Here is a 27,264-nt window from a genome sequence, read left to right on the forward strand (position 1 = left end):
ATTATAAAGGAATAAAGTATTTAAGAAAAAGTACAAGGTAGAGGATGAGGTGGCTTAACAGGAGTGTAGCAACATTAAATACTTCGTTTCAGCTTTTAGTATTATATAAACATAGATATAGATTAATAATTTAACACCATCCAGTATTGCATATGCAAGTCAAAGGTTGGTACAAAACTACAAATGTGACAATAAATATGGGAGTGACCAATTGAACATGCAACGAAATCTTTCGTCTCAAACACGCCATTTATACTGATTTTCTTTGTTCGTGGACCCTTAGGGCCTACTGCTCGGGCTTGAGAGAGTCAACCCTATTAACTGCCCTTAGCTTTCACTTTGTCAGTTGAGGAATTAAAAGCGAAAACTAATAAACCAACTATAGTTTTTGGCTTCGTTGGTGAAGTTAGGTAACTCACCGGTACTGTATAGCAGCTCGGTGAGTCCATTATGCTTTTTTTTTATTGTCAAAAATTCTACTACTTAAATCACAATTATTTACATGGCAAATTGTGAATGATGGATAAAAATTTGTGAGACTATATGTAAGTAACATGTAACTAATTACAATCTATCACGTAAGATTATTATAACAAAAATTATAATATTTTATATGGACTAGAATTACACCTTTATTTTACAACCCTGACAAAATTTTATCTCGATTTCTGTAAAAAAAGATTGCAATGGGGGCAATTGGCTGTTCAACTATCAGTGAACTTGTGGTGCTTAAGGCACTAATTGGCTACAGTCCATTTGACACGTGTGGGGTCATGATGTTAGGAATACCCCATGTCCTTCCTTCATTTCTCACTTTACCTCTCTTTCGTCCCTACTATAGATTTGTTGACAAAGCGAAAAATCAATGGATAAATCCAAAAGGAAAAAAAAAACACTGTGAGTGTTATCACTAATTCTAAAGAAAATTCTATTTTAGAATTGAAGTTTATAAAATTAATATATATATATATATAATTTTTTTTCTAATTACTACCTCTAGTAGTATTTAGAGATGTGACCCTATGTTGCTCCAATCCACTTAGACTCATCTAATTTAGAATTTCTTGCATGAATGACATTCGTGATCACTTCAAAGACCGCCTTGAAAATTCTTCTCCCTTGTTGAACTCTCAGTTGTAGTGAATATAGAGGCTTGGGGCTTCTTTTTATGTCGTACAACACAAGTTCTCCAAAAACTTAAACAACCAACTTAATTAGCCTAATGAGAATTAAGATTCTTAATTCTCGATCGATCGAGATATAGTCAAGAAATCTATCACTTCCTTTAATTTGAGCTGAATCTTGGATGACTTAGTCTTGAACTTGAAATAAAACATTATAATTCAATCAAGACTTTTATTGTCATGGATTTGCCAACACTATTATACATAACATGGGCAGGTGCAAGGGATATAATATAGCATAGGACAAAACTTATGTACAATTAATTCAATGGATATTATACCTTAAGTATTTCAATTAGATTTAACCACGTGACTGCATTGGCTAGTGAGCCACAAAGTAAATTTAATTAACCATGAGAGATGATAACACATATTTTGTGTTATATTAGTCAATGCAACCTAAAGAATTATACCTAAGTTTTGTCCTACAACATATAAGGATTAAGGACACTATTTAGACCAACAAAATTTGACCCAATTCCTCAAGTTTTTTTTTTTTTTTTTTCCTTGTCTTTCACACATGCATGACTTCTCTTAGATTTCATAAAAATGGGAAACTTGAGCACATGGTACGACTTCTTTTTTTTCTTCGACTCATGCATCCCTAACCAATAGATTTCAATATCTTCTCTCGATGGTTTTGGAAGACTATCACGCATAACCCATTTCTTCTTCCAAAAGCTAACCACATTTTGTCAAGGGCCTCCAAAAGCTACCACCGCCCTCTCGTTGTCTTACCAAATGAAACGTAACAAACGTTTTCAATTTTCAACAACCGATATTGACTCGTTGTACCCCAACAGAACTACAAGGGATAGATGAGTTTATTTTATTGATTTATCTTGTTTAAAAAATAAGCTATCTATGAGTATAGTTGAAAAAGAAAAAGAAAAAGAAAAAAAAAAAAAAAGTGAGTCTTTCAAAAACTATGCCTAACCAAATAAAAATAATAATAATAATACGCTTAACCAAATAAACCCTCACTTTTCAAAACTTAGAAGTATATGGTATCAAATGAGATAACTAATTTTATCATATGCCAAAATGATCTAGTCTTGAAATTAAGAAAAAAGAAAAAGAAAAAAGAGATGTGGTCTAGAAAAAATGAGGAGGGATGTTGTATTCACTTCATATTGTTGGTGAAAAAAAAGAAAAAAAGAAAAAAAAGAAGATATTATACACAAAGTAGGGATAAACTATATCAAGGTAAAACATTAGTTAAAATATATCAAAACATAGGAAATCATTAAGGAGTGTGCCCATGTATGCCTTTTTTTTTCTTCTTCTTCTTCTTATTTGTCATTTTACTATATTTTTGAGCAACCGACTAGCCGTCGAGCAACGTACACAGTCCCCTCTTTCTAGTAACAAGTCAGAATAAAGTAAAAGTACTAGTGTTTTACAAAGCAATAATAGGATCCCTCTTTTTTGCTTTGAAATAGAAAATAATAATAATAATATATAAGTTTATGATTAAGATGAAAGTCAGAGTTTGGACAAATTTTAAAGTTTTTCTATTTGCTAAAAGTCAAATTTAAAAGGTTTAATTATGTAGTCACATCGTTTTTTCTTTTTTCCGTTGTGGTGTCACATCGTTTGAAATCTCAAATCCTCATATTCTACCAAATTAGGAGTATATTTTGTGTGTGTTTGGATAGAACTTATTTTGCTGAAACTGAAAACTGAAAACTGAAAATACTGTAGCAAAATAATTTTTAAATGTGTAAATAGTGCTGTGGGACCCATTTTTAATGAAAAAATTGATAAAAAATGAAATTTGTGGGTCCGTGAACAGTGCATATATGCACTGTTCACGGCAGAAAGTCAACATTTGCGGTTACTGTTCATTGAACAGTAACCGCAAAACGCGTGAAAAAAAAAAAAAAAAAAAAAAAAAAAAAAAAGAGGAACGCAACGCAGCTCCAAACGCAGAAGCTGAATACAAACAGAGATAATGTTAATTTCTGTAAAATGTTAATTTCTGTAAAATGTTAATTTGTGAAAACTAAAATGTTAATTTCTGTAAAATAATCTCTATTAATTTAGAGATAATGTTATCCATACACGTAAATAATTGTTTCAAACAAATACACATTGTGAGATTCATTTAGCTCAATTAATAAAAAAAATTTACACTAAAAACTGATTGATATTTTAGTAATAATAAAAAGAAATTATCTTGAACAAGCGCAATAGATTATAATTTTATCAAACTTTATATTAAATGGATACACATAAAGGCACCGACTTTCTCTCTCTCTCTCTCATAAAAGACTTTGTCTATATATTTTGACTCATTCTCTTCTTGCACTTCCAAGAAAATATGGATACAGAAAACCTGGAAGATGGACTTTTAACAACAAATCCTAGAGTGAATTGCAGGGACGTATCAGAGAGTGATTCCAAAGCCACACCTATTGTTATACTCAGCTGCATGGTCGCCTACTGTGGCTCAATAACTGTGGGGTGTTCTGTAAGTACAACTAGATTATCATGGCATTTGGAACAATGATTGATTTGTCTCATTTCATTTGGTCTTCTTATAATTAACGTTTTCTTCCCAAAAAATAAATGAAAAAGAAACTGCCTCCTTTTTTCGTTAAGTAATCAAGTTGTCTCTCATTATGTTTTAGACTTCCTACTCTATCTCTTTGTTTCATTTTTTTTTTTTTTAGTAACATCAAATTTTAAAAAATTATTATTATTATGAATAATGTTGAATTTTTCAGTATCATTTATCCAATATAGTACATTTAATTTTTTTTTTTCAAAAAAAAAAAAATAATGTGACCTTACCACTGTAAAAAGAAGAAAAAAAAAAAAAAAAAAACCTCAATGTTTTCTTTTCTTGGTTACTTTTTTTCATTTTATTTGTTTGTTCTCTGGTGAGTTTCCTACCAATCAAACATGTTTAAGACTATAATATAGATGCCTTTATAATATTAAAAATTAAAATAAAGTGGGATTCGATCAAAATAATAATAATATTAATAAAGTAAAAAGGGTTTTTCTAAAAATATATTTATATTTTTAGAAGCAGCTCATTCCATGGAGGAGAATGATTTCGCTGAACTTTGTCTGAAGAAGTTAATTGCTTTGCAGTCAGCATATTCATCACCAGCTGAATCTGGAATTATGGAAGACTTGGGTCTCTCTATTGCAGCTGTAAGTATCAATATAAGTTTTATTTTTTGTAATATAAACAAGTGATATATATATATATATATATATATATATAGACACACATACAAACAGGAAAAGTTGCCCATGGTCTGATATTTTGTTCATGTTATAATATTCAATACTTTTTTATTTTATTAACATTTTAACTATTCTACCATTAGATCATAAATTCTTATTCTTCTTAATACTTACACCAAATTTCGTGTTAACTAATTTTTATTTAATATTTAACCTATAAACTCACGTTTTAACAAAGTTTAACATTTATGTCAAAATATTAATTAATAACATATAATAATGGAATAAATCCCTATATTAATTATTTACAACTGTGCACTAACTATTTATTCATTTGATTCTAAAAAATAATTTATTTTTTTATTTGAATGATGGTCTAATTAAGATTATTTATTGGCACAAGATTCAAAAAAGATTCAAATCCGACAGGTATAGCTTTTGGAAACCCTAACTGTAGGCCTAATATAAGTAGAAAATGACCCAAAAAAAAGAGGGCCCATTCAAAGCAATAGTCCATATGTGGAGTCAAGGAATTTACATATGTAAATAAAGTTTTAGGTACCAACACTATGACTCATGATAAGTTATTACTTATTATTAAAATTTTAACACAATAAAGTTCAGTTTAATTGAGAAGATGAAAAAGTAGAAAAATAGAAAAGATTTAATTTTGTGTTTAGTTGGATGTGTGGAAAAGTAAAAGGATAAGAAAAAAAATTGGTTGAGAAAAAATTGGAAAGATAGAACATAGAGTTTGTAAAATTTACTCAAATAACCCTATTAGATAAATTAAAAAAAATATATTATTTTTTTATTAAAAAATTGTGTATTGATGGCAATTCTTCTTCTTCTTCTTCTTCTTCTTCTTTTTTAAAGTACAAGAAAGTGAGGGAAAAAACAAACAAACAAACAAACAAATGAGGAAAAATAAAAGGATAAAAAAAATATAAATAAATAAACCCAAAACATATATTGAAAAAACGGGGAAAAAAAAAAGGAAAGAGAAGAGAAGAAAAAAATGAAACGGAAAAAAGCATGGGGACGAAATAAAAGCAGACAAAGAAAAAAAGAAGAAGAAATCAAAACAGACAAGGCAATGTGGGGACAAATTTATCGAAAATGATAGTCTCTCATTTTATCTCCATTTTGGGGAAATTATTTGTTGGTGGGTCAGGAGAGAAAACTCTTAAGCCCCACCAGTTTTCTCTCCTAACCAAATACAAAAAAATTATCATTTTTTCTCCACTTTTCTTTCTACTTTTTTTCATATTTCCTAAAATCCACCCAACCAAATGTATAAAGAAAAATATTATAAGGGTGGAAAAAGATTTTCTCTAATTGAATCCTTCAATTCTCTCCCACTTTTAACTGGATGACAGGTGTTATTTATTTAATTTTAAAATATCACATTAAATAAAAATTGGATGAAATTAGAGGATTCAATATTGAGAGAGGATCTCATCCTAAAGGGCATATTGTCACATCCTATAGCAATGTTGTCATCTAGCATTCGAAATGCAATACTAAAGATGTTGTACCCATTAGAATTTGAGATCCGAAAATTGTACCGGGTGCAATTGAATCCAATAACATAAGAAAAAAGTTAACGGCATTGCACCAAGTCTCAATCCATGTCAATTATATGAGAAATGAAGATTTAAGGCATGTCGCTAAAGAAATGTTATGAGTTTTATTTTTTGTCAACCTAGTTCCAACAATACACTTTTTGAAATATGTGTTTAATATGATTAGTTTTTATAACCACGTACGAGTGTGTGTATATATGTGTCTATATATATATTTGTGACTTGACTTTTGGACAATTTCATTTTACTTTCAAAGGTCAACCTTTCTAAAGAAATATTTCCAACTCCATATCCTTGTTTAGAACTATTAGCTTAAATAGGCCACATTTAAAAAATAAAAAAATAAAAAAAAATAAAAAAACAAAATCTAGGACCACAACTTTTTCACAATTATGACGTGATAGATTATAAGTGGTAGACAAAAAATAGTAAGCCTATATAAAAGTGATATACAGTCACTAACAATTGACAAAAAAAAGCTGTAGATCTAGAATTGTTGCACTAAAAATCCCTCAGGCAAGGGTTTTGAAGTCAATGGGCTGCCTATATGGGCCCATGTTTGGGCTTACCTAAAAGTCCCAACTGCCAGAGCACAAGTATGGCATCTATCTTGTTTTAATTTACAACTTGTAATCTTGATTTTTCCAACGTACTGTAATATTTATTTCACATTTTTCTGTGTTTTTATTCAATTACATTCTTGCCTTCACTCCAAACTCACTGTGCAGTATTCAGTTTTCGGTGCAATGGCAACGGCAGGAGGAATAGCAGGTTCATTTGTTAATGGAAAATTAGCTGATGTTATTGGAAGGAGGGGTGTAAGATTCTTTGGTCACCCTTTTATATATATATATATATATATGTGTGTGTATCTTTAAGCAGTCAGACTGCCTTTCATAACAAAAAAGATTTACTGCTTTCTCAAAATTTTCATGAATCTTACTCTTGATGTTGTAATGCAGACATTGTGGATCTCTGAGATATTCAGCATTGCAGGGTGGCTTGCTATAGCATTCGCAAAGGTGTGTCTTACTCCTTTTCTTCCCCTCAAAGATGTTGCATGCACGTCTTGAATTTATGAAAATAAATTTGAATAAGATGAGGTCCAACTTTTTTTTTTTTTTTTGGGTTAAAAATATATATTAATTGTAGATAGATATTTTGAAGGAAGAAACTAAAAAAGTGGGTTTCCTCTAATAGGCTTGTCCGGTTGTCCCACATTAGAATTTTACAGTGTTTATGGCAGGTATATAAAGTAACACAAACTTAAACAAATCAAATAATTGAGGGAATCTATGAACATATGTCTCTAGAAAACATCATGCAATGCGTGAAAAATTTGTAATTTAAATAGTGTATGTGCTTTTTAAAAATATTTTCTATTTTTATAAGTTTTATTTAATGGAACATATAATGTATTTTGCTTTTTTTTTTTTAATACATAATTATAATCTTTTTTTATATAAATGGAGAAGATGTTATCAAAAAGAACATTTTTTAAATATACTATAATTGTTTAACTAATTTGAACACATCCAAGAATATTAAAAATAAAATTTACACCCTCATTTTATGGAACACATGTAAAATATTACATTAAGTTTTAATTATTATATAAGTTTAGAATTGTAGCTTTATTTTTCTTTTCAAGTATTGAAACCTTTATTTTAAGATAATCTTTCAAATATTTATCATTTTTATTGCTTTTTATGGCTCATATCTTAATTTAAATGACTATTTTGTTTGTATTTTTTACCCAAAAAAATAGAGAGTATAGTCCAAAAAGGATAAAATTTCATATTTTTCAACTCAAAAATTAAGGAGAAAAAAGAATTTTGAGCCCAAACTGAAAAGGCAACCTACGAAGAAAAAAAAAAAAAAAAAAAAAAACTACGTTAATGTCCAATTAGTTCAAAAATAGACTGAATGGACAGTAGTGGATCAAATGGACCAAAATGGACCTAAGTAGACCAAATAGACCGATATGAACCAATTAGACCGAAATGCTTCACTTATGTGGCTTAAAAGAAGTATAGCAACAATAAATAATAGACTTAGATATACATAGATATAGATACTTAATATTACAATCTAAGTGGGGGATTGGTAAAAAAATATTTTGTAGATTGTAGTATGGAAGGAAATGGTTTTGTGCATTTGGGCTTGTCCTACATTGAAAGTTTACAAAGCTTTTGCTGGGTATATATAGCAACACAAAAATCTACAAATAAAATAATTGACAGAACTAGGCTCTAGAACATGCACGTGTGACTTGTGGCACACTTGGCATGTGCAAGTACGGCATGTTATTTAAAATAATTAATTTTTAAAAGATAACCCTTTTATGAAAGGCTATGAATTATTCCAAAAATTCAAGTTGTTCAGAAAATTATTCAATTCAAATAAAGAGTTTGCTTCCCTTGGAAATAAATGTTTAATCTTCTCCTTCTTTCCTTCCCTTCAATAATGATGTATGTCTTCAATTTATGAAAACAACTCTACCTCTAATGTCTATTTGGTTGAGTTACATGGCCATTATCTAATTTGTTCTCAAAATATGAAATGGGAATCATTGTAGTAACAATAACATTTATAATTACCTTACATAGAAGTTTCTGCCAACATTTAAATCAAAATGGTTGTATACCTTGGATATTTACAAAGATCCATATCATGGAAAGATCTATTAAAATCATTATGGAGCAAGTCAGTTGGATCTTTTGTTTCCCCCTTTTTCTTTTCACCCCTCAATAGTAAATCTGCCTATAAAAGCAGTCTACCAATCACCTCTCCTAGACCCCACAAAAGTGAGAATTTTGTGCACTGAGTACGATCTCATTAATAAACCAATTGAATGCATCTTATAGAATGCTTGGTGGCTGGACCTTGGAAGACTGTCTCTGGGAATTGGCAATGGGCTTCTTTGCTTTGCGGTAATTATAATAAGTTCTTCATTCATTAGCTATCTGTGAAACTCATAATAGTGGTAGTACTAATACTCAAATTCTTGTTTTCAAGACAGGTTCCCGTATACATAGCAGAAATAACCCCTAAGAACTTGAGGGGAGGTTTTTCTAATGCTAGTCAGGTATAGTAACACTTTAGGTGTTTAGATTGAATGGCTAAACTCATTTTTTATGGAGATGTAATTTCATCGAGTGTACAGTTGATGGCATGTTGCGGCCTTTCTCTGATGTTTCTCATTGGAAATGTCATTACTTGGCGCATCTTGGCCTTAATTGGTAATTATTTTAAGCTTTTCATTATCTTAATGAATTAAACTTCTGTGTCAATTTCATTTGTTTTGATCTGAAATTTTTTCAGGAACTATTCCATGTATACTAGAACTTCTAGGCTTGTTGTTGATTCCAGAATCTCCAAGATGGCTAGTGAGTCCAATTCAAAGATCCTAGTTAAGATGTTATGTTTGTGATGTGCCATTGTATAAAACGGAAAGATTAACTGTTCTATTTTTACTTTCATGGCTGTTAAAATGGATGCTTGAGAATATCTCAAAACTTTCGTAGTTTATTTTAAGTATGTAACATATATAGATAGCCTTAGCATACACAATAAAGGAAAAGTGAGCATCCATTCGAATGTTCAAATGATAATACAATTGCCTGCAGGCTAAAATAGGTAAAGATAAAGAGTTTGAAACTTCTCTACAATACCTTAGGGGAAGGAATGCTGATATTTCTCAAGAAGCAGCTGAGATCAGAGTAAATTCTAACTTCTTATTCTTCTGAAAGAACTGCTAATTCACAACCTCAAGTATAACATAAATCTTTGGTTTTTTATGTTTTAATACTTTGAGGTACGCAATTAGAAATGAGATGTGATACTTTGGTTTTGCAGGAGTATACAGAAGCCTTCAAACAGCATTCAAAAACAAGATTTATGGACTTGTTCCAAAGAAGATATGCTCATTCACTTATTGTAAGCTTAACTAGACTGAAAAACTGTAAACAAATTTAGCTGTTGCACCTTTTCCTTTTCGAAGCTTCTCTAAATTCTCTACTATAATGAATTAAATTTGTTAAGAAGGTTGGAGTTGGGCTGATGGTACTGGTACAATTTGGAGGGAACAATGTCATTGTTTCTTATTCAAGCTCTATATTCAACAAAGCTGGTAATTAAATTAAGGGATTTTAGAATTGCTTCCGTATGTAGTTGATGATAACATAAAAGACATGCAGAAAGGGTGATATGGATCACTGGCTTATGACAGGTTTTTCAACTAGTATTGGGACTATATCAGTTGCTATCATCCAGGTTCTTGACACTTATAACTGCAGAATGAATCAAGACTTTTGGTTGTTACATTTTTAAGAAGTGTAAATGTTTGTTTGTAGATTCCAGCCACTGTTGCAAGTGTACTCTTAACGGATAAATTAGGAAGACGACCACTTTTATTGGTAAGGATGGCAAAGGATATATTTTTAAGACAATAATTTACATCATCAATTAATTGTTAATGAAGTCAAGATTTCTTATAGGCATCTGCTACTGGAATGTGCTTCAGTTGCTTCCTTTTAGGCTTGTCATTCTTGTTTCAGGTTTCTCCCAAATCCAAATTTTCAATATCCTTAATTTTCAACTCTTTTCTATTGCTGTTAGTAAAAGAATCATCCTTGAAAAAAGTATGTTTGTTATGAGCAGAACCTGCACCAGTGGAAGGAGCTCACTCCCATTTTGGCGTATATTGGCATAGTGGTAACACAATTTCTGTGTCTCAGATTTTGTATCATTTCCTTACATTCTTAAAATTCCACTTAAAATATGGAAATCTCTAGGGGTTTAAGTTTCCTGTGTTCTTATTTTCAACGCTTATGGCCTAAATATTAGTACCTTACAAGACATCCGGCAGTCTTCTTAGACTCAAAACCCTTTTATTGACTTTGTCTATGGCCAAAATCACTGGCATAGCTTCAATTTCTTGTGCCTTTGGGGTATGCCTATGGCTGTAATCATTGGCATGCCAAAGTATGCAATTTCCTGTGCCTCTTTTCCTTTATATCATAACTTGATTCTTAAAAGAAGAAAGGACCTTAATACTTGCTGTTCATTAAAAATTCCCACTAATTTTGTGCCAAGATGTTAGGAAGTAGTAGTTCAAATTAAGTGACTAATATGTTTACTATTTAACACCACACCACACTCAGGGGTATTCTGTAGCCTACTCAATAGGCATGGGCGGAATACCATGGCTCATTGCCTCAGAGGTATGTAGCTTTTCTTGTTAGTAACAGTAAGAGAGTCTTTTAATGAAATTCTAATGTCAGTTTTCATAACAAGAAGGTTTTTACATTTTAAATTAGATTGAAGGATCAGATTTGTGTGACAGGTATTTCCCATTAACGTAAAGGGTTCAGCTATAAGCCTAGTGTCTTTAGCAAACTGGTCATGTTCTTGGATTGTAACATACAGTTTCAATTTTATGATGGAATGGAGCTCAGCAGGTAACTCTTTCTTGTATTCTTTGTGCCCCATTCTCTTCTTTTTGCTTATGCTTAAAAAAAAATGTTTGGCCTATATACTATTTCAGGAACATTTTTCATATACATGGGCGTTTGCGGTTCAGCTGTTTTATTTGTTGCAAAGTTAGTTCCAGAAACAAAGGGGCGAGTGCTAGAAGAAATACAAGTTTCAGTGACCCATTCTCTACAATAAGATGGACTTTCTGTATAAGGTGTCTAGAATTTCTGTTTACTCAAGAGGATTGATGAGCTCTGCTTATATACTGGAGTTGGAGGTGTATTCAGCCTATATGGCTTAGTTATAGAAGGTTTTGGGGTCAAGGGGCCCCTAGCTAATGAGGAACAAAGTCCCCTTTTGGCATTCGGACAACTCAAGTCCACTTACTTTGATAGCATGATAAATTACTAATTATTTCAAAAGTTTAATCTATTAAGAAATGATGAATTTAATCAATTAATTAATATTTTAACATGTGTATTTCCAAACTATGTATTTGTTATGTTCTCTCATTTGTGGGCATATTGCTTTGTTTTTTATTCAGTTTACCATTCTCTTTTTCAAATATGTGTGATTGCAGCAGTTGGAATCCTACTTGGGAGACTTTTATAGGTAATGAAAGTCTTGAGTTAATCAATGAGGAGAAAGGTACAAGAAAAGAGCACTTGTAACTTGCAATTGTGTGCATGCATCCCTATTTTTGGTACTTGTAAAAGTATGATATGGCATATTGGTCCCAGAGGCCATAAAAGAGGGCTTGTACACTAAATTCTTATTAAATTTATTTTGTTTTGATTTTGTTAGACCCACCTACTGCGTTCATTCCATGAATTTTCGGTGTAGGCAAGATTTGAAACTCAGATTTCTTGTTCGACAATAAATTTTTTTACTAATTGAGCTTATTAGAACCCCCAACCTCTTTGTGAAACTTCAACTCTAGTGACTACATGGCATGAGGCAAGACAATAAAGAGTGTGTTCTGCTATGGAATGGACCTGACCACGTTCTCTCAAGACTCGATAGTCCCCAATAGCTGCCACAGCCCTCTCTTTGTTGTCTTACCAAATGAAATGTAGCACGTTCTCCAACAATCCTTTTTCGGTGGTTGGCCCAGCGGAAGGTCAACACGACAAAGGGGTAGATGAAAATCTCTATCACCCAATGATTTTGGATTATCATTAAATTGATTTTCCTGATGATCAAGCGTGTGTTTAGATGAATTTAATTTCATTGATTTTTTTTTTAAAAAATATAATATAAAAGGCATAGGTATATTTATATATATATATATATATATATTTAGGCTCAATATTACAAGTTGTACTTAAAAGAAGTAAGGTTTTAAAATATAATAATACCTAAGCACATATTTTCAACTTTACTTTTCATCTAGGACTTTAATTCACATGTCTACACCCGAAATAAACTTGCAAGTATATAGTATCAAATGAAATATAATTTTATCAGGGCAAAATGAGATCTAATTTTTGCTTTAAAAAAGACAAATAATTTCCTGATTAAGATGTAATTTCAACAAAATAAAAAACTTTATACTGTGCTACATGATTTTAAATCCCAATATTCCATTAAATAAAGATTTATTATAATTTTAATTATTGATTTTAAATGTATCTGCATCACCATGGTCGATAACAATTTGTTACTTTAAAGAGACTCCAATTAATACTTTAATATAACAAAGGAATACTACTTCACACAAATTTTTTTTTTTTTTTTTTTTTCTATATTGGATTTCAATAAGTTTTGACTTAAATATCGGAGAATTTTAGCCCAGTACCACATCGGTGCTCTATTCGTTTGGATGAATAGCCTATTGAGATGCTTTGCACATTCAATGCTCTTATATGCATGTTTCTAACAATATCGTTGTATCATACTTGTACAATATAAAATTTGTGAAAATTAACTTTTTCCCAGTAAAATAATATATGCCAATTTCACAAGTGAACTAAATAGAGTGGATTTTATCTGCATATCTAGTAGTCTCACACTGATCCCCATGTATGTTCACACTTTAAAGTCACCAAACCCCCCCAAAGCATGAGGCACCTACTTTTTCTTGCTTTATATAAACAATTCTACGATCTATATCAATCCTTTATCCTTCCACTCATTCTTAGCCCCATACTTCGAAACATAATATGGAAACAGAAAGCCCGGAAGACGGACTTTTAGCAGCAAAGTCTAGTGTAGAACTGAAGGACGTGACACCGAGTGATTCCAAAGCAACGCCTACTGTTGTGCTCAGCTCCATGGTCGCCTTATGTGGTTCACTTACAATCGGGTGTTCTGTAAGTACCACTAATTTCCATGGCTTTACTATAAAAAAAATAAAATAAAATAAAAAAATTATTTAAATTTTATGTGCATAGCATTAGCATATGACCATTAAATGGAATTAAGATAGATGGGTCAATTTGGACAATTCTTAAACTTCTATCGTCATAAGATAAAATTGAAGTACAAATTATCACTTTTCAATCAACCCAAACTCCAAGGGTCCTTTTTGCACATTATGGCCTTAAGTGTGCCTCTCATAAAATATTCCATATGTAATACTAATAGGAATTTTTTTAAATGCTTTACCCTCGATGCAGAAATTAAACACAAATCAGGAAAAAAGCTTCTTGGCCTTGTTGAAATAAAGGGAAAATGACAAGCTTACCTAATGCCCAATAAGTCAATGACACCATGAAAGGAAAAAAAAAAACAAAAAACAAAAAACAGGGAAAAAGTTTTCTGACACAAGCAAAAATAAATGGAAGAATTTCCCTTAGACACAATAACACACACCAAGAGCTTTGACTTGTCAAGTTGTTAGCTTTTAATTATTATGCACTTAAGCTTAGCATAATAATAATAATCATGCATTTTAGTGTCTTTCTTATGAAATTTCAATTGATAGTCCTATATTTTACACAATTTTTTTATTGTCATCAATTTCTTGACATTTCAATTTTAAATTTTTGGTTTATGTTATGAACAAAAATTTTAATTATTTTGAAAAATAAATAGAAAGTTGAATTTTACCTATAGTTTCAAAAACAATCAAGAAAAGATAGTGAGACATATATATAACTTTGCAAGTAAATTGCTATACTTTTTATATTTTCAAATTAATTTATTTCCGCAATTTATTTTATAGTATTAACTTAAATGTCTAACTATAGCTTACGTTTAATTAGTTTTTGTATGACACTTATAGTTGTTATTGCTTTTTTTTTTTAATATAAATTTTTTTTCTAGTTTATTTTTTTATTTAATATTGTCTTAAAAACTCCCCCCGAATTAGCTCCGCCACTACCTCTCATTATGGTTCAATATTTGGTATATTATGATTTGCTATTGTTTAACATGGATTCATTAATTTCACACTTCTAATTAAATATTATAAATATAATAGTGTATCAACTGTCACATCACCTCCCCCATTTCTCTTCCAGTCTTGACTTCTCTGAGTTTAAGATCGGTTCAATGCTACCTCTACTTGATAGGCCAATGACATTTGAAGGTTAGGCAAAGTGGTTGAAGCTAGCTAAAGCATTATTTGCACACTAATTTGCCTCATGAAAACAATGCTTCATCTTCACTTGTGGGATTTGATTGAGAAGACTCTTGCAATCCATGATAAGAGCTAAATATTGTAAATTGCTACTATAAGTTTTAGCAACCAAATCAAAAATTACTGTTGCATCAATATCAATTTCAACCATCAATAAATTGAAACTAATTCACATTAATAAGCCATCCCTTAGAGCCCAAACCTCTATATTGACACTAGAAGTTACCCCTATAAATCCGGTAAATTCCTTCATCCATAAGCCTCTGTGGTCACAGATCACTCCTCCTTTCGCTAATCCAAGATTGCCCTAAGAGGAGCCATCCGTGCTGAGTTTGTGCCAGCCTGCATTTGGATTATTACATTTGACTTTAGATACATGCCTCCTCATGGTTTTGTTTTTTATTTCATTTGTTTGTTCTTTAATGCACTCCCCACCAATTAAAAATGTTAGAGACTATAAATTCCTTTATAATAAAATAAAGTGAAAGAGGAATAAGCCAAGCTTTGCCTGAACAAGTGTATTATAATTGCTTTGCAGTCAGGATTTTCATCCCCAGCTGAATCTGGAATTATGGAAGAATTGGGTCTCTCTGTTGCAGCTGTAAGTACCTAAAAGTTCTTTGTTAATAAATAAATTAGTACTAAAACTTGTTCATCCCTTTATCACCTAAGTCAAGGTCTCAGTGCTTTTTCAACAAAATGTATATTCAATTTATCTATAATATACTAAGATAATTACTTTAAGTTAGAGTTAAAAAGATATTTATGTGCAGGTACAGATATAATGTGAAGAGTACACAACTACACATACATATATGCAAAAAAAATTAAAAATTAAAAAAAAAGAAGATAAAAGAATAAATAGACAATATTTGCAATACATATTCATTACGATATGGTTATATATATATATATATATATATATAGATTAGGTTTAAAATAATTGTTTTTTTTCATCAAAAATTGTTTTTAGTATAAATAAATGAATTTTGGTAGATAAAAACCAAAGATATGTAGTAGACTATAAAGTAAGCATGGAAGTATGTGGAAAAATTATACATGGATTTTGAAGTTAAAATAATAAAAATTTAAGAACACAAATTTTTTTTTCATAATAGGTTGAGGTAACATGTTGTGATAGCATGATAGGTGTTTATAAAAGTGATACTAATGATATGGTCATGAAAAAAATATAAACGTAAATAGAAACCCCCTGCTCGCGCGCTGGTCTTCAGTTCAGTTGCCATGTCCCATTCTTTCAGACGTGTAGATTTTTCACATGTTGGTCGTGATGGCAATAGGCCAGCCCACTTACTTGCAAAACATGCTTTAGGCATTGCAGACTTGTCTGTTTGGGTTGAAGAGATTCCTTGTTTTCTTGAACAAGCTCTCAACCAAGATGTAGTTGTTATCTCTGTTGATTAATAAAGTTTTTGAAGTATTTCCCATCAAAAAAAAAAAAAAAAAAAAAAAAAAAAAAAGAAACCCTCCTGCTCGCAGTTGCTCTGCCTTTTAAACCATCAAATTCTAAAACATGGACAGGTCCAATTGTTATATAAATCCATTTGGAAGATTTGGGTCTTGATCCAATTAACATTTTTTGGGTCAAGATCCAATTATAAGATTCAAACCCAACTTATTTTTAGGAACTTCTCCTATACCCCTCTTACGAATAGCCCAACAAGAGCTGAGAAAAGGTCCAGTAAAGAAACGGACCCAACCCAACCAAATACCAAAGCAACAGTCCCATGTAATAAAGTTCTGAGTTCTGACACTATGAAATATGATAAGAACTTATCTAAAAACTTTAAACTTACAAAGATTGTGGATTTAATCATTTATATTCTTTCCTCAAAAAAAAAAAAAAAAAAAAATCATTTATATTCTTATACTGTAATACGGAAGAGTAAAAAATATTAAAGAACATTGCAACGTACTATAGCAATGGTATTTCCCATGACGATGCATTTCTTGAGAGCGTTGTTATTCTTGTCCTTTGAGAAAACAAAATTCTCAATTAGAAAAATAATAAAGAATATGATTTTAAATAAAAAGTATTAATTGACTAATTAAATACCGGGGCCTAAAATAAAAACATAATTGATGGCTAAAAACAACTAACACTAAAGTCTTATAGTTCAACCGGTACTCTTGGTGTCTTTAACAAATCATTTAGGGTTGAATTTCGACACTCCCAACTATCAATGTATTGAGGGAAAAAAAAAAAAAGTAACATCAAAACAAAATAAAATGATTATAATGTTCTCCTCATCTTGTCTCACCAAGTCACCATGATGCTCTTCAAATTAACCATTTATCAGTTCCTGTTCCATATCCATCGTGTCGAGACCCTCAATGGATCAGTTCTTCTCCCTAGTTGCCTAGGGAGAATGCAAGCTTGTAGAAACCGAGAGTACGACCAAACTCCTACCAGAAAAGAGAAATTACTAGCAATTTTATTATTACTGCCATGTACATGCATATGTTCTTGAATTTTTTTTTTTTTTTGAGAATCATATGTTCTTGAACTATTTGTGATAACGTTTATCAAATTTTACACGTTTGTTTAGTTGTACAGTTAATTTCAATCTAGTGAAAAATGGCATTTATATTTTTAGTTATCTTATTGAACTTAATTTTTGTATCATGTTTCTCAAGTTTTACATGCTTGGTTTGTTGAACAATTAACTTCAATGTAGTGAAAAGTGGCATTTGTAATTTTAATGTATAACTTTGTTATCTTGATTTTTCCAATCAGCTCTCTTATTTATTTCCCTGCCTTTTTTACCAACCTCACTGTGCAGTATTCAGTTTTCGGTTCAATATTGACAGCAGGAGGAATAGTAGGTGCACTTGTTAATGGAAAATTAGCAGATGTTATTGGTAGAAGAGGTGTAAGATTCTTTGGTCACCCTTTTTAATATCTTTTAAGTAGCCATACTGCTTTTCATAACCAAAAAGCATTATCACTTTATCAAATACTCATGACTGTTTTCTTGATATTGTAATGCAGACATTGTGGTTCTCTGAGATATTTAGTATTGCAGGGTGGCTTGCTATAGCATTTGCAAAGGTTTATCTTCTCCTTCTTTCCTTCCCTTCAATATTGCTGCATGTCTTCAATATGTGAAAAAAACTTTACCTCTAATGTCTATTTGGTCGAGTTATATGGCCATTGTCTAATTTGTACTCAATATGACTAAATATGAAATTGGAATCATTTTAGTATCAATAACATTGATAATAACCTTACATTGAAGTTTCTGCCAACATTTAAATCAAAATGGTTGTATACCTTGGATATTTACAAAGGGCCATGTCATGGAAAATCTTTTAAAATCACTATGGAGCAAGTCAGTTGGATCTTTTCTTTTCACACCTCAATAGTAAATCTGCCTCTTAAAATAAAAATGATAAAAAAAAAAGGGTTGAAGCTGTCTATATGAATCACCTCTCCTAGACTCCACAAAAGTGGTAGCTTTGTGCATTGAGTAAGATCTTTATAGTAAACCAGTTGAATGCTTCTTATAGAATGCTTGGTGGCTAGACCTTGGAAGACTGTCACTGGGATTTGGCAATGGGCTTATTGGCTACGTGGTAATTGTTATAAGATATTCCTTCACAACTAATTTAGCTATATGTGAAACACATAATAGTGATAGTAACGTTACTCAGATTCTTGTTTCCAAGACAGGTTCCCATATACATTGCAGAAATAACCCCTAAGAACTTTCGAGGACGATTTACGTCTGCTAATCAGGTGGAGTAACTCTTATACTTATGGTGTTTGGATTGAAGGGCTAACTCATTACTTATGGAGGTATATTTCATTACAGCTGATGATATGTTGCGGCATTTCACTGATGTATTTCATTGGAAATGTCACTACTTGGCGCATTTTAGCCTTAATTGGTAACTTGTTTTAAGCTTTTCATCATCATAGTTATTTATATAAACAAATTTTCTCTGTGTTAAATTTTTTTTATCTAAAATTTCCAGGTGCCATTCCATGTGTACTCGAACTTATAGGCTTATTCTTGATTCCAGAATCTCCTAGATGGCTGGTGAGTCCAATTTGAAGATTCTGTTTAAGATGTAATGTTTGTGATGCACCATTGTATAATAAGGGAAAGATTAATTGTTCTATTTTTACATATGCGGCCTTTAAAATGGATGCTTCGAACAAGAACATCTTAAAACTTTTGTATCTTTTTGTAAGTTAGCAACACTTTTAGATAGTCTTAGCATACACAGTAAAGGAAAAGTGAGCATCTAATTGCATGCAGGCTAAAATCGGTAAAGAGAAAGAGTTTGAAAGTTCCCTACAACGCCTTAGAGGCAGGAATGCTGATATAACTGAAGAAGCAGCTGACATCAGAGTAAATTCTAACTTCATATTCATCAGAAAGAACAGTTATTTCACAACCTCAGCCAGAATATAAATCTTTAGTTTCTTATGTTTTCTAATATTTTTAGGTACTAAATAAGATATGATATATGATCCTTCCATTTTGCAGGATTATACAGAAGCCTTCAAACAACATTCAAATTCTAGATTTCTGGACTTGTTCCAGAGCAGATACGTTCATTCACTTATCGTGAGCCTAACCAGAAATGAAAAAAATATAGCTTTTCTAGTTGTAGCACCTTTTCCTTTAAAAACTCGTTTAATCTCTCTACTATACCAATTAAAATGGTTTAGGTTGGAGTTGGGCTGATGTTACTCTTACAGTTTGGAGGGAACAATGCCATTGCTGCTTATTCAAGCTCTATATTCAATGAAGCTGGTAATTAAATCAAGGGATTTCAGAATTGCTTCCATAGTTAATAATAACATAAAAAAAAATTGCAGAAAGGGTGATATGGATCACTGGCTTATGACAGGTTTTTCAACTAGTATTGGGACTATATCAATGGCTATCATCCAGGTACTTGACACTTAATAACTGCAGAATGAATCAAGTCTCTTGGTTGATGCATTTTTAAAGAAGTGTATATGTTTGTTTGTAGATCCCAGCAACTGTTGCAAGTGTACTCTTAACAGATAAATTAGGAAGACGACCACTTTTATTGGTAATGATGGCAAAGGATATATTTTAAAGTAAAATTTACTTCATCAATTAATTGTAAATGAAGTCACAATTTCTTGTAGATATCTGCTGCTGGAATGTGCTTGAGTTGCTTCCTTATAGGCTTCTCATTCTGGTTTCAGGTTTCTCCCAAATCCAATATTAGATATCCTCATTTTTCTTTTTCTTTTTTTCTCTTTTTGGTAAAAAGATCATCCTTCAAAATAGTAAGTTTGTTATGAGCAGGACCTCCACCAGTGGAAGGAGCTCACTCCCATTTTGGTTTATATTGGCATAATGGTAACACAATTTCTGTGTCTCAGCTTTTGTATATTTTCCTTATATGCTTAAAATGACATTTAAAATATGGCAATCGAAAGAAGTTTAAGTTACCTATGTTCTTATTTTCAACACTTAGGCCTAAAGATTTTACATCCTTCAGTCTTCTAAGAGTTGAAGCCCTTTTATTGACTTTGCCTGTGGCCAAAATCTCTGGCATAGTAAATATTCAATATCTCATGCATTTTGAATGTGTATAGCTGTAATCATTGGCATGTCAAAGTATGCGATATCTTCTACTTTGTTTCCATGGTACCATAACTTGATTCTCGAAAGGAGAAAGGACCTTAACATCTGCTAATCATTAAATATTTACACTAATTTTGTGCCAAGATGTTTGGAATTAGTTGATCAAATTAAGTGACTAATATGTTTACTACTTGATACCACACCACACTCAGGGATATTCTGTAGCTTACTCAATAGGGATGGCTGGAATACCATGGGTCATTGTCTCAGAGGTATGTAATTTTTCTGGTTAGTAACAACAAGAGTCTTTTAATGAAAATTTTAACTCAGTTTGCATGACAAGAAGTTTACATTTTAACTTAGATTGAAGGATCAGATTTGTGTTACAGGTATTTCCCATTCATGTTAAGGGTTCAGCTGGAAGCCTAGTGTCTTTAGTAAACTGGTCATGTTCTTGGATTATAACATACAGTTTCAATTTTATGATGGAATGGAGCTCAGCAGGTAACTTTCCCAGGCATTGTTTGTGCCCTGTTCTCTTCTTCTTGCTTATACTTAAAAGGAATGTTTGGCCCATACAATTTCAGGAACATTTTTCATATACATGGGCATTTGCGGTTCAGCTGTTTTATTTGTTGCAAAGTTAGTACCAGAAACAAAGGGGCGAGTGCTAGAAGAAATACAAGCATCAATTACCCATTCTCTCCAATAAGATGACTTTCCATTCTGTACATCAAGGAAACAAGTACATTTATCATAAAATGTTAGAAGGTGTCCTTTATTTTCTGTATATATACTTGGAGTTGGAGGTCTGTTGAGCCTATATGGACTTTGTTATACTAGAGGTTTGGGGTCTAGGGTAATGTGGTACAATGAGATAGAATGCAATAGAAACAAAGAAACCAAGGGCCTCTAATGAGGAACAAAGTTCCCTTTTGGCATTTGTACAAATTAGGATCACCTACTTTGATAGCATTATAATTACTAATTTATCTAAAAGTTTAAGTTATTAGAAAATGAAAAATTTAATCATTTAATTAATAATCTAGCAGTCATATTTCCGACCTATGTGATATTCTTCTGATCCTCTATGTGTGTGTTTGTTGTTTATTCATCTTCAATATTTTGTTTAAGTTACTAACTTAAACAAAAACAATCTTTGAGTAACATTTCTTGTTTCCTTTATACATGCAAGGATCATATATATATATATAAAAGAGAGAGAGAATGACTGTTATCGTCAAGACTAGCCACAGGTAGATCACCAAAATGTTGAATTTCTTGGTGACGGAATGCCTCTTGATGTATGTATAGTGTGATCCGAAGTGGATTGAATGGAACGAAGTGGACCAAAATAGATGTAATGGACCAAACTTGACCTAATAGACCAAATTTGACCAAAATTATCCAAATTTTGCTACGCTTCAGATTTGGATTGAAATGCTACGCTGATATAACTCAGTAAGAGCGTAGCAACAATAAATGCTATAATTCAACTTTTAGATACTGCAAAGTGTGTAATATTGCCTACTTAATTTACATCCTAATAATTCTGCCATGACAAGGTTTTGTGTGCAAAGAGAGGAAGAAGTGAAGCAACTATCCATTTTACTAACTGAACTTCTTTGTCAATCATGGAACAGTTGGACATGCTACTTCAAAGTTTGGGCTTCACACAGAAAAAATCAGACTCTCAAGTCAGATGGTCTGTGCTTAATACTTTTGTAGGAGCTTGCTTAGCATTATAGAAGATTCCATAGACGTTTCAGAAATCTAATTGACTGGAGCCCCACTAACATCTAATTGCCGTAACAATAAAACTTTAAACTGATTTTAAGATAAATAACTTGAAAATTATATATTTTTTTATTTACCCAAATCCATTCCCTAAACAACACTAACCAATTCCCGATGAATATTAATTAGGTGATTGGAAAATTTTAATTACTTTAATTTTCATTATTTTGTAGTATTAGTTCCTAAAGAAATTATACTTATTGTATTACTTAATTACACTGTTATTCTTGTAACAACCCAAGCTAAGAAAAAGCTATATTGTTATTCTTGTAACGATCTAAGGAAAAATAGTAGCTACATCTACGCTATACCTCAAAAGAACTAATCACAATTGAGGTTTCTTGTAATTGTTAATAAAACCCAAATCTACACAGTAAATACCCGATGTAGAACTCATCACACACCCACACATATCACATAATCAATTAAATTAGAGCATCACAATATATGATCTACATAAACTCCATCTTTGTATTTCTCATTGCAGCCCTTTAATGATGATGCAATTAAAATCATGGAGAATATATTCAATAAGAAATATAAACGAAACGAAACAAGAAACACCGTAGAATTTCATTTGACTTAAAAATGAATTTACAAAAATATTCACATCTTTCATATACATACAAGAAACATGTTTTTCCACCATGTGGTATAGACAAATCCTAATGGCTTCTTAGGCATAAAAGAATGAATAATAGAGTGGACTAAACCCTTCTGTGACGCACCATCCGATCCATGTGATTCGTCAGACGTAGCCGTAAGAGGAGCACATCTTTTCATCCCAACCCGAACAACCTCCTTCGGCTTCTGATCATCACTTTGGGCAGTAGCAACAGCAGCAATAGAGGTCTCAGTCGTCGTCTCTGGTTTTTCAATATTCTTTTGCTTTGGTTGACGTAGACCAACACAAACGTCATAGTCTTCTCTATGCTGCTCGTTACCCAGGACCGCCCACGCCTTGTCCATGAACCCGAGAGCCTCGTGCGCCATTGGAGAGGAAAACTTGCTGGGATGCACCCACTTCGCCAAGTTACAATACCTTTGTTTGATGAAGTTATGATTGATTAATGGATGATTACCGGTCGGGAAGCCCAGGAGTGCATAGAGGTCGGTGTAACCAAGCTTGTTCTTCTTGGACTTGCCGGCGTGAATGATACACATCGCAATGTAGTAACGCTCCACTCCTTCAAAATACGGATCATATTGTTTCGCCATCTTTGCATATTCGTATGCTTGCTCGTATTTCCCTTCCATCCATTCGCTTTCAACCCAACTTATCAGACTGTCGGTCATGACTTCACAGAACCAGAGAGAGAAAACAGAGCGGAAACACAGAAACAGAGAGAGAAAGCAGAAGCAGTAGCAGTGAGAGCAGAACACTAGAATGTGGAATGAAAACAACTAGAGAAACAGAGATTGATTTATAGGAAGAGAATCCTACTCCTTAAAGGAATAAGGAATCCTGCTCCATCAAGGAATAGAATTATAACACTATTCCTACTCGGAAAAGGAAATAAATATTTTAATTAATTAAGATAAGAAAAACATTTAGCTTTTTTTAATCTTATACGTACGTGAAGCAACTCGTAAATAATATATCTGATTTTTTTTTTTTTTGGTTGGATTCAGGAGCTAAAAAATTGGACTAAAAATCACTAAATATATATGAGAGAGAGAGAGTGTGTGAGTCTAAAAAAGACTATTTAAAAGAAGCTGAAATCTTTGCCGCCATAGTATGTAATTATATTGTTGATGATATATTTATATTTATAATTATTTTATTTTCTTAATTGATTTGAGTGGTTTTGGAGGACTCTATTATTATTCATGTACTAGCTAGTGGGTCTCATGCATCTAAAAAGCGCATAAGTTATGAGAAACCCACTCCATATAGTTAAAATATTGCAACAATTAATATCCGAAAAAAGAAAAATAACTACAATATCAAATATGAAGGAGCAAAATTTGAATGTGGAGGACCCATTAAAACTGCACACTAATCATATTGTTTCCTTCAGGCAAAGGTTGTTCCTTTTCACACTGATAGCCATTAAAACTAAATTTGTTTTAGCTGCCAAAGGAGCGTATTAATTGTAAAACCAATTGAAAATCACCCAGAATCTATGTCACACTGTCAATAATATTAATATCAAGGCAGCTGTCCAATTTACTTTATAATTAATGAATTGAAATTGAAATAGAAATACATGGCAGTAAATTCTAAAAGCAATAGGTTTTAATTAGCACAGGAATGGATATATTATTAAATATGAGTTTATTCATGTTTAAAAGACTCAGTTAAGTTTAAATTCATATTATTAACCAGAAAATTTTATTAACAAAACTTAGCAGTATATATAATTTACACAGAAAGATGAACCTTGGTGACAATGTTTATCCAAAAGATCCATTCACGCTTTTGAATCTTCAATCTCTATTGGTGATTGAAATTTTCGCATCTTAAAAAATTTAAAATTAAAAAAAAAAAAAAAAAAAACCCCTCAGAATTGTACTCATTTTGTAGTTTTACGATGGGTCATTTTGTAACATGATGGGCATTTGTGTGAAGAAAAAACCTCTAAAGTTCCATGGCTGATAAAAGAAATTCTCTCCAATCTCTTTTTATAGAGAGAGGGGTTTGTGCGTGTTTTTATACATCCTTCATAGTTGTATTATCACGAAGTAGGTCCAATGGATTTAGATTGGTACTACCAATTCTCAAAACATGAGTGTTTAATGTATTATTAATTTCATCTCATTGGCTTCTGCACATGATAGCAAAATTAAAAATAATTAGATTGTACATGTGAATAGTAAAATTGGACTCCAATTTCAGATTCTAATTGAACAATTGGAATGATAATATATGATAGTAACAACAATAGGAAAATTCAAATAAAATTTCGAATTAAATTGTAACAATCTAAATAAAAAATTCCAATAGAAAGACAAGGTGGAGTGATCCACTCCAAGAAGGCAACCAAACTTGTGTAAATATAGAATAATAAATCTCTCTCCGGAAAATTTACATTGTTTATAACATTTATCTTCACTGAACATTTTAAAAACATAGTGACTCACATCTGCCATCCAAACATCTACAGCTGGGTCATAGTGACTCACATCTGCCATCCAGACATCTACAGCTAGGTCATCTTCAATTTGCATAAGATTCTATTGATCACTAAGTTCCTTTGCAGCCTGCAAAAAGTATCATCCATCGGTCCACAGCAGTGCTTTCTTCATTGTTATAGGTGCCAAATCTGAACAAAAAGTCAAATATAAGGATAGTGAATTTTAGGCATAATGTGCATCTAATCACATATTAGCAATTTATAACAAATGTAAAGATGCAAACTATGTAAGTGAATAGTAAACAAAACTCAATGTCAGAACCAAGAAGAAAGCACTTTAATCTGAAACTCAGTGCAAATGTAAAGATGCAAACTTTGTAAGTAATTTATAATAAAGATGCAAACTCTAGCTTTGCTATCTTTTTGGAAATTATGCAATGTACCCAAACCAGGTTCTTATCACCGATATTAATCTCTTTGGTTTTCACGTTTAACTACAATATCAAGAAAAAACTTAATTAGCACAGTAACTCACTTGACCTGATACATAGAAGTGGTTTTAATAAGAATGAGCTCACATACATTTAGCCACATGATACAAAATTCAACTTCAATTTCAGATTCTAAACACATGGCACAAAATTAGAGTTCTAATTTGGAATTCAATTTCACACTCCCTCTGCTTCACCTATTATTTTATATATAGATTAGTTTTTTATTTGGTGTACAACTTTGTGAATATTAATGCTACATATATAAATTATTTTACAAATATGTGTCACTGTTTATGTTAGCTTTTAATTTTTAATTTGTATTTAAAAATACCAACTCAATATCTTATAAAATTCACATCGGAATATATATTTTATTACAGAAATTTTTTTTGAAAAATATTAATTCCTAATTTTATTGAAAAAAATAATTAAAAAAAAAATCTCAAACCTATAATTTTTATTTTCTTTCACTTTCTCGGCCACCAAACACTTCTAAAATTATCGTTGCCTTCCCAAACTCGAAATCTAAGCACCATCACCACCGATCTATCCTCTCTTTCCTTTTCTTTATCATCCCTCTCCTCTTTCCACTTTCTCAATCTTTCTCCCCCAAACCCATTTTACAATTCCACACCCATTCCAACAGTCCACGAAACACTCTCCTGTTACTAAAACAACAGGAAAGGTACCCTGGATTAACTTTAACTCAATGAATGAAAACAAACCCATTATCAAAACCAGACCACACTAGGTTTCGAATTTTGTTAATTAAAACAATATATAGGTGCACATCTAGTTAAAAGGCTATATACATGTGCATGTTTCTCGTATTAGATTTAGGGGTAGCATTTTTTTTTTTTTTTTTTTAATTTGATTTGAGAATACCTGTTTGTTGTAAATGGGTTCAGTGATTTTCTACCATTTAGATTCTTTCTATTTTTTTTCATTTCTTTTATCCAATGGAGAATCTTCCTAAAAAAATATGTCTAGCAAAACACAATTAGCCGAAGGCTAAAAAGAGAAAGAAGAGAAAGAAAAGGATTTTTTATTTTTATTTTTTGGGTCTTACTTTCAATCCAAATATGAGCGCCGCCCAACATGTTTTAATTTTTGGTAAACTATATATTTTGATCCCTAATTTTTAGATTGAATGTCAATTTGGTTTTTAACCTTTTGATATTGTATTAAAATAGCTCCTATTATTAAGTGGTTGATAAAAAATATTAACGTGACTAATATTCAAAATAAAATATCTTTTTAGACCCAC

The 27,264-nt window shown here is 31.5% G+C and overlaps 2 protein-coding genes across 8 annotated transcripts; both read left to right on the forward strand.

The window, feature by feature from the left end:
• Positions 1-3,482: 3,482 nt before the first annotated feature.
• LOC115981822 (sugar transporter ERD6-like 5) lies at positions 3,483-12,254 on the forward strand. Of its 4 annotated transcripts, none has more exons than XM_031104193.1 (18): positions 3,483-3,657; positions 4,287-4,349; positions 6,700-6,789; positions 6,934-6,993; positions 8,839-8,904; positions 8,994-9,059; positions 9,138-9,213; positions 9,296-9,360; positions 9,601-9,693; positions 9,830-9,910; positions 10,016-10,103; positions 10,203-10,246; positions 10,327-10,389; positions 10,471-10,530; positions 10,634-10,687; positions 11,137-11,196; positions 11,319-11,433; positions 11,520-12,254. In XM_031104193.1, the coding sequence occupies exons 1-18, from the start codon at positions 3,508-3,510 to the stop codon at positions 11,642-11,644; spliced, it is 1,419 nt and encodes a 472-aa protein (XP_030960053.1). In that variant the 5' UTR covers positions 3,483-3,507; the 3' UTR covers positions 11,645-12,254. The 4 variants fall into 4 exon arrangements, with proteins under 4 accessions (XP_030960053.1, XP_030960054.1, XP_030960056.1 ...); XM_031104194.1 differs by having other exon boundaries at positions 10,019-10,103; XM_031104197.1 differs by having other exon boundaries at positions 3,571-3,657; positions 4,219-4,349.
• Positions 12,255-13,480: 1,226 nt separating this feature from the next.
• On the forward strand, positions 13,481-21,673 carry LOC115981823 (sugar transporter ERD6-like 5). Of its 4 annotated transcripts, XM_031104198.1 has the most exons (18): positions 13,485-13,761; positions 15,571-15,633; positions 17,837-17,926; positions 18,046-18,105; positions 18,564-18,629; positions 18,727-18,792; positions 18,869-18,944; positions 19,032-19,096; positions 19,319-19,411; positions 19,550-19,630; positions 19,735-19,819; positions 19,917-19,960; positions 20,043-20,105; positions 20,185-20,244; positions 20,348-20,401; positions 20,842-20,901; positions 21,019-21,133; positions 21,217-21,673. In XM_031104198.1, exons 1-18 carry the CDS (start codon positions 13,612-13,614, stop codon positions 21,339-21,341), a joined length of 1,416 nt encoding a protein of 471 aa, XP_030960058.1. In that variant the 5' UTR covers positions 13,485-13,611; the 3' UTR covers positions 21,342-21,673. The 4 variants fall into 4 exon arrangements, with proteins under 4 accessions (XP_030960060.1, XP_030960059.1, XP_030960058.1 ...); XM_031104200.1 differs by lacking the exon at positions 21,217-21,673 and having other exon boundaries at positions 13,481-13,761; positions 21,006-21,126; XM_031104199.1 differs by lacking the exon at positions 15,571-15,633 and having other exon boundaries at positions 13,484-13,761.
• Positions 21,674-27,264: the final 5,591 nt, after the last annotated feature.

The sequence above is a fragment of the Quercus lobata genome, chromosome 3 (genome assembly GCF_001633185.2).
Source record: "Quercus lobata isolate SW786 chromosome 3, ValleyOak3.0 Primary Assembly, whole genome shotgun sequence".
In the NCBI taxonomy this organism is placed as follows: domain Eukaryota; kingdom Viridiplantae; phylum Streptophyta; class Magnoliopsida; order Fagales; family Fagaceae; genus Quercus; species Quercus lobata.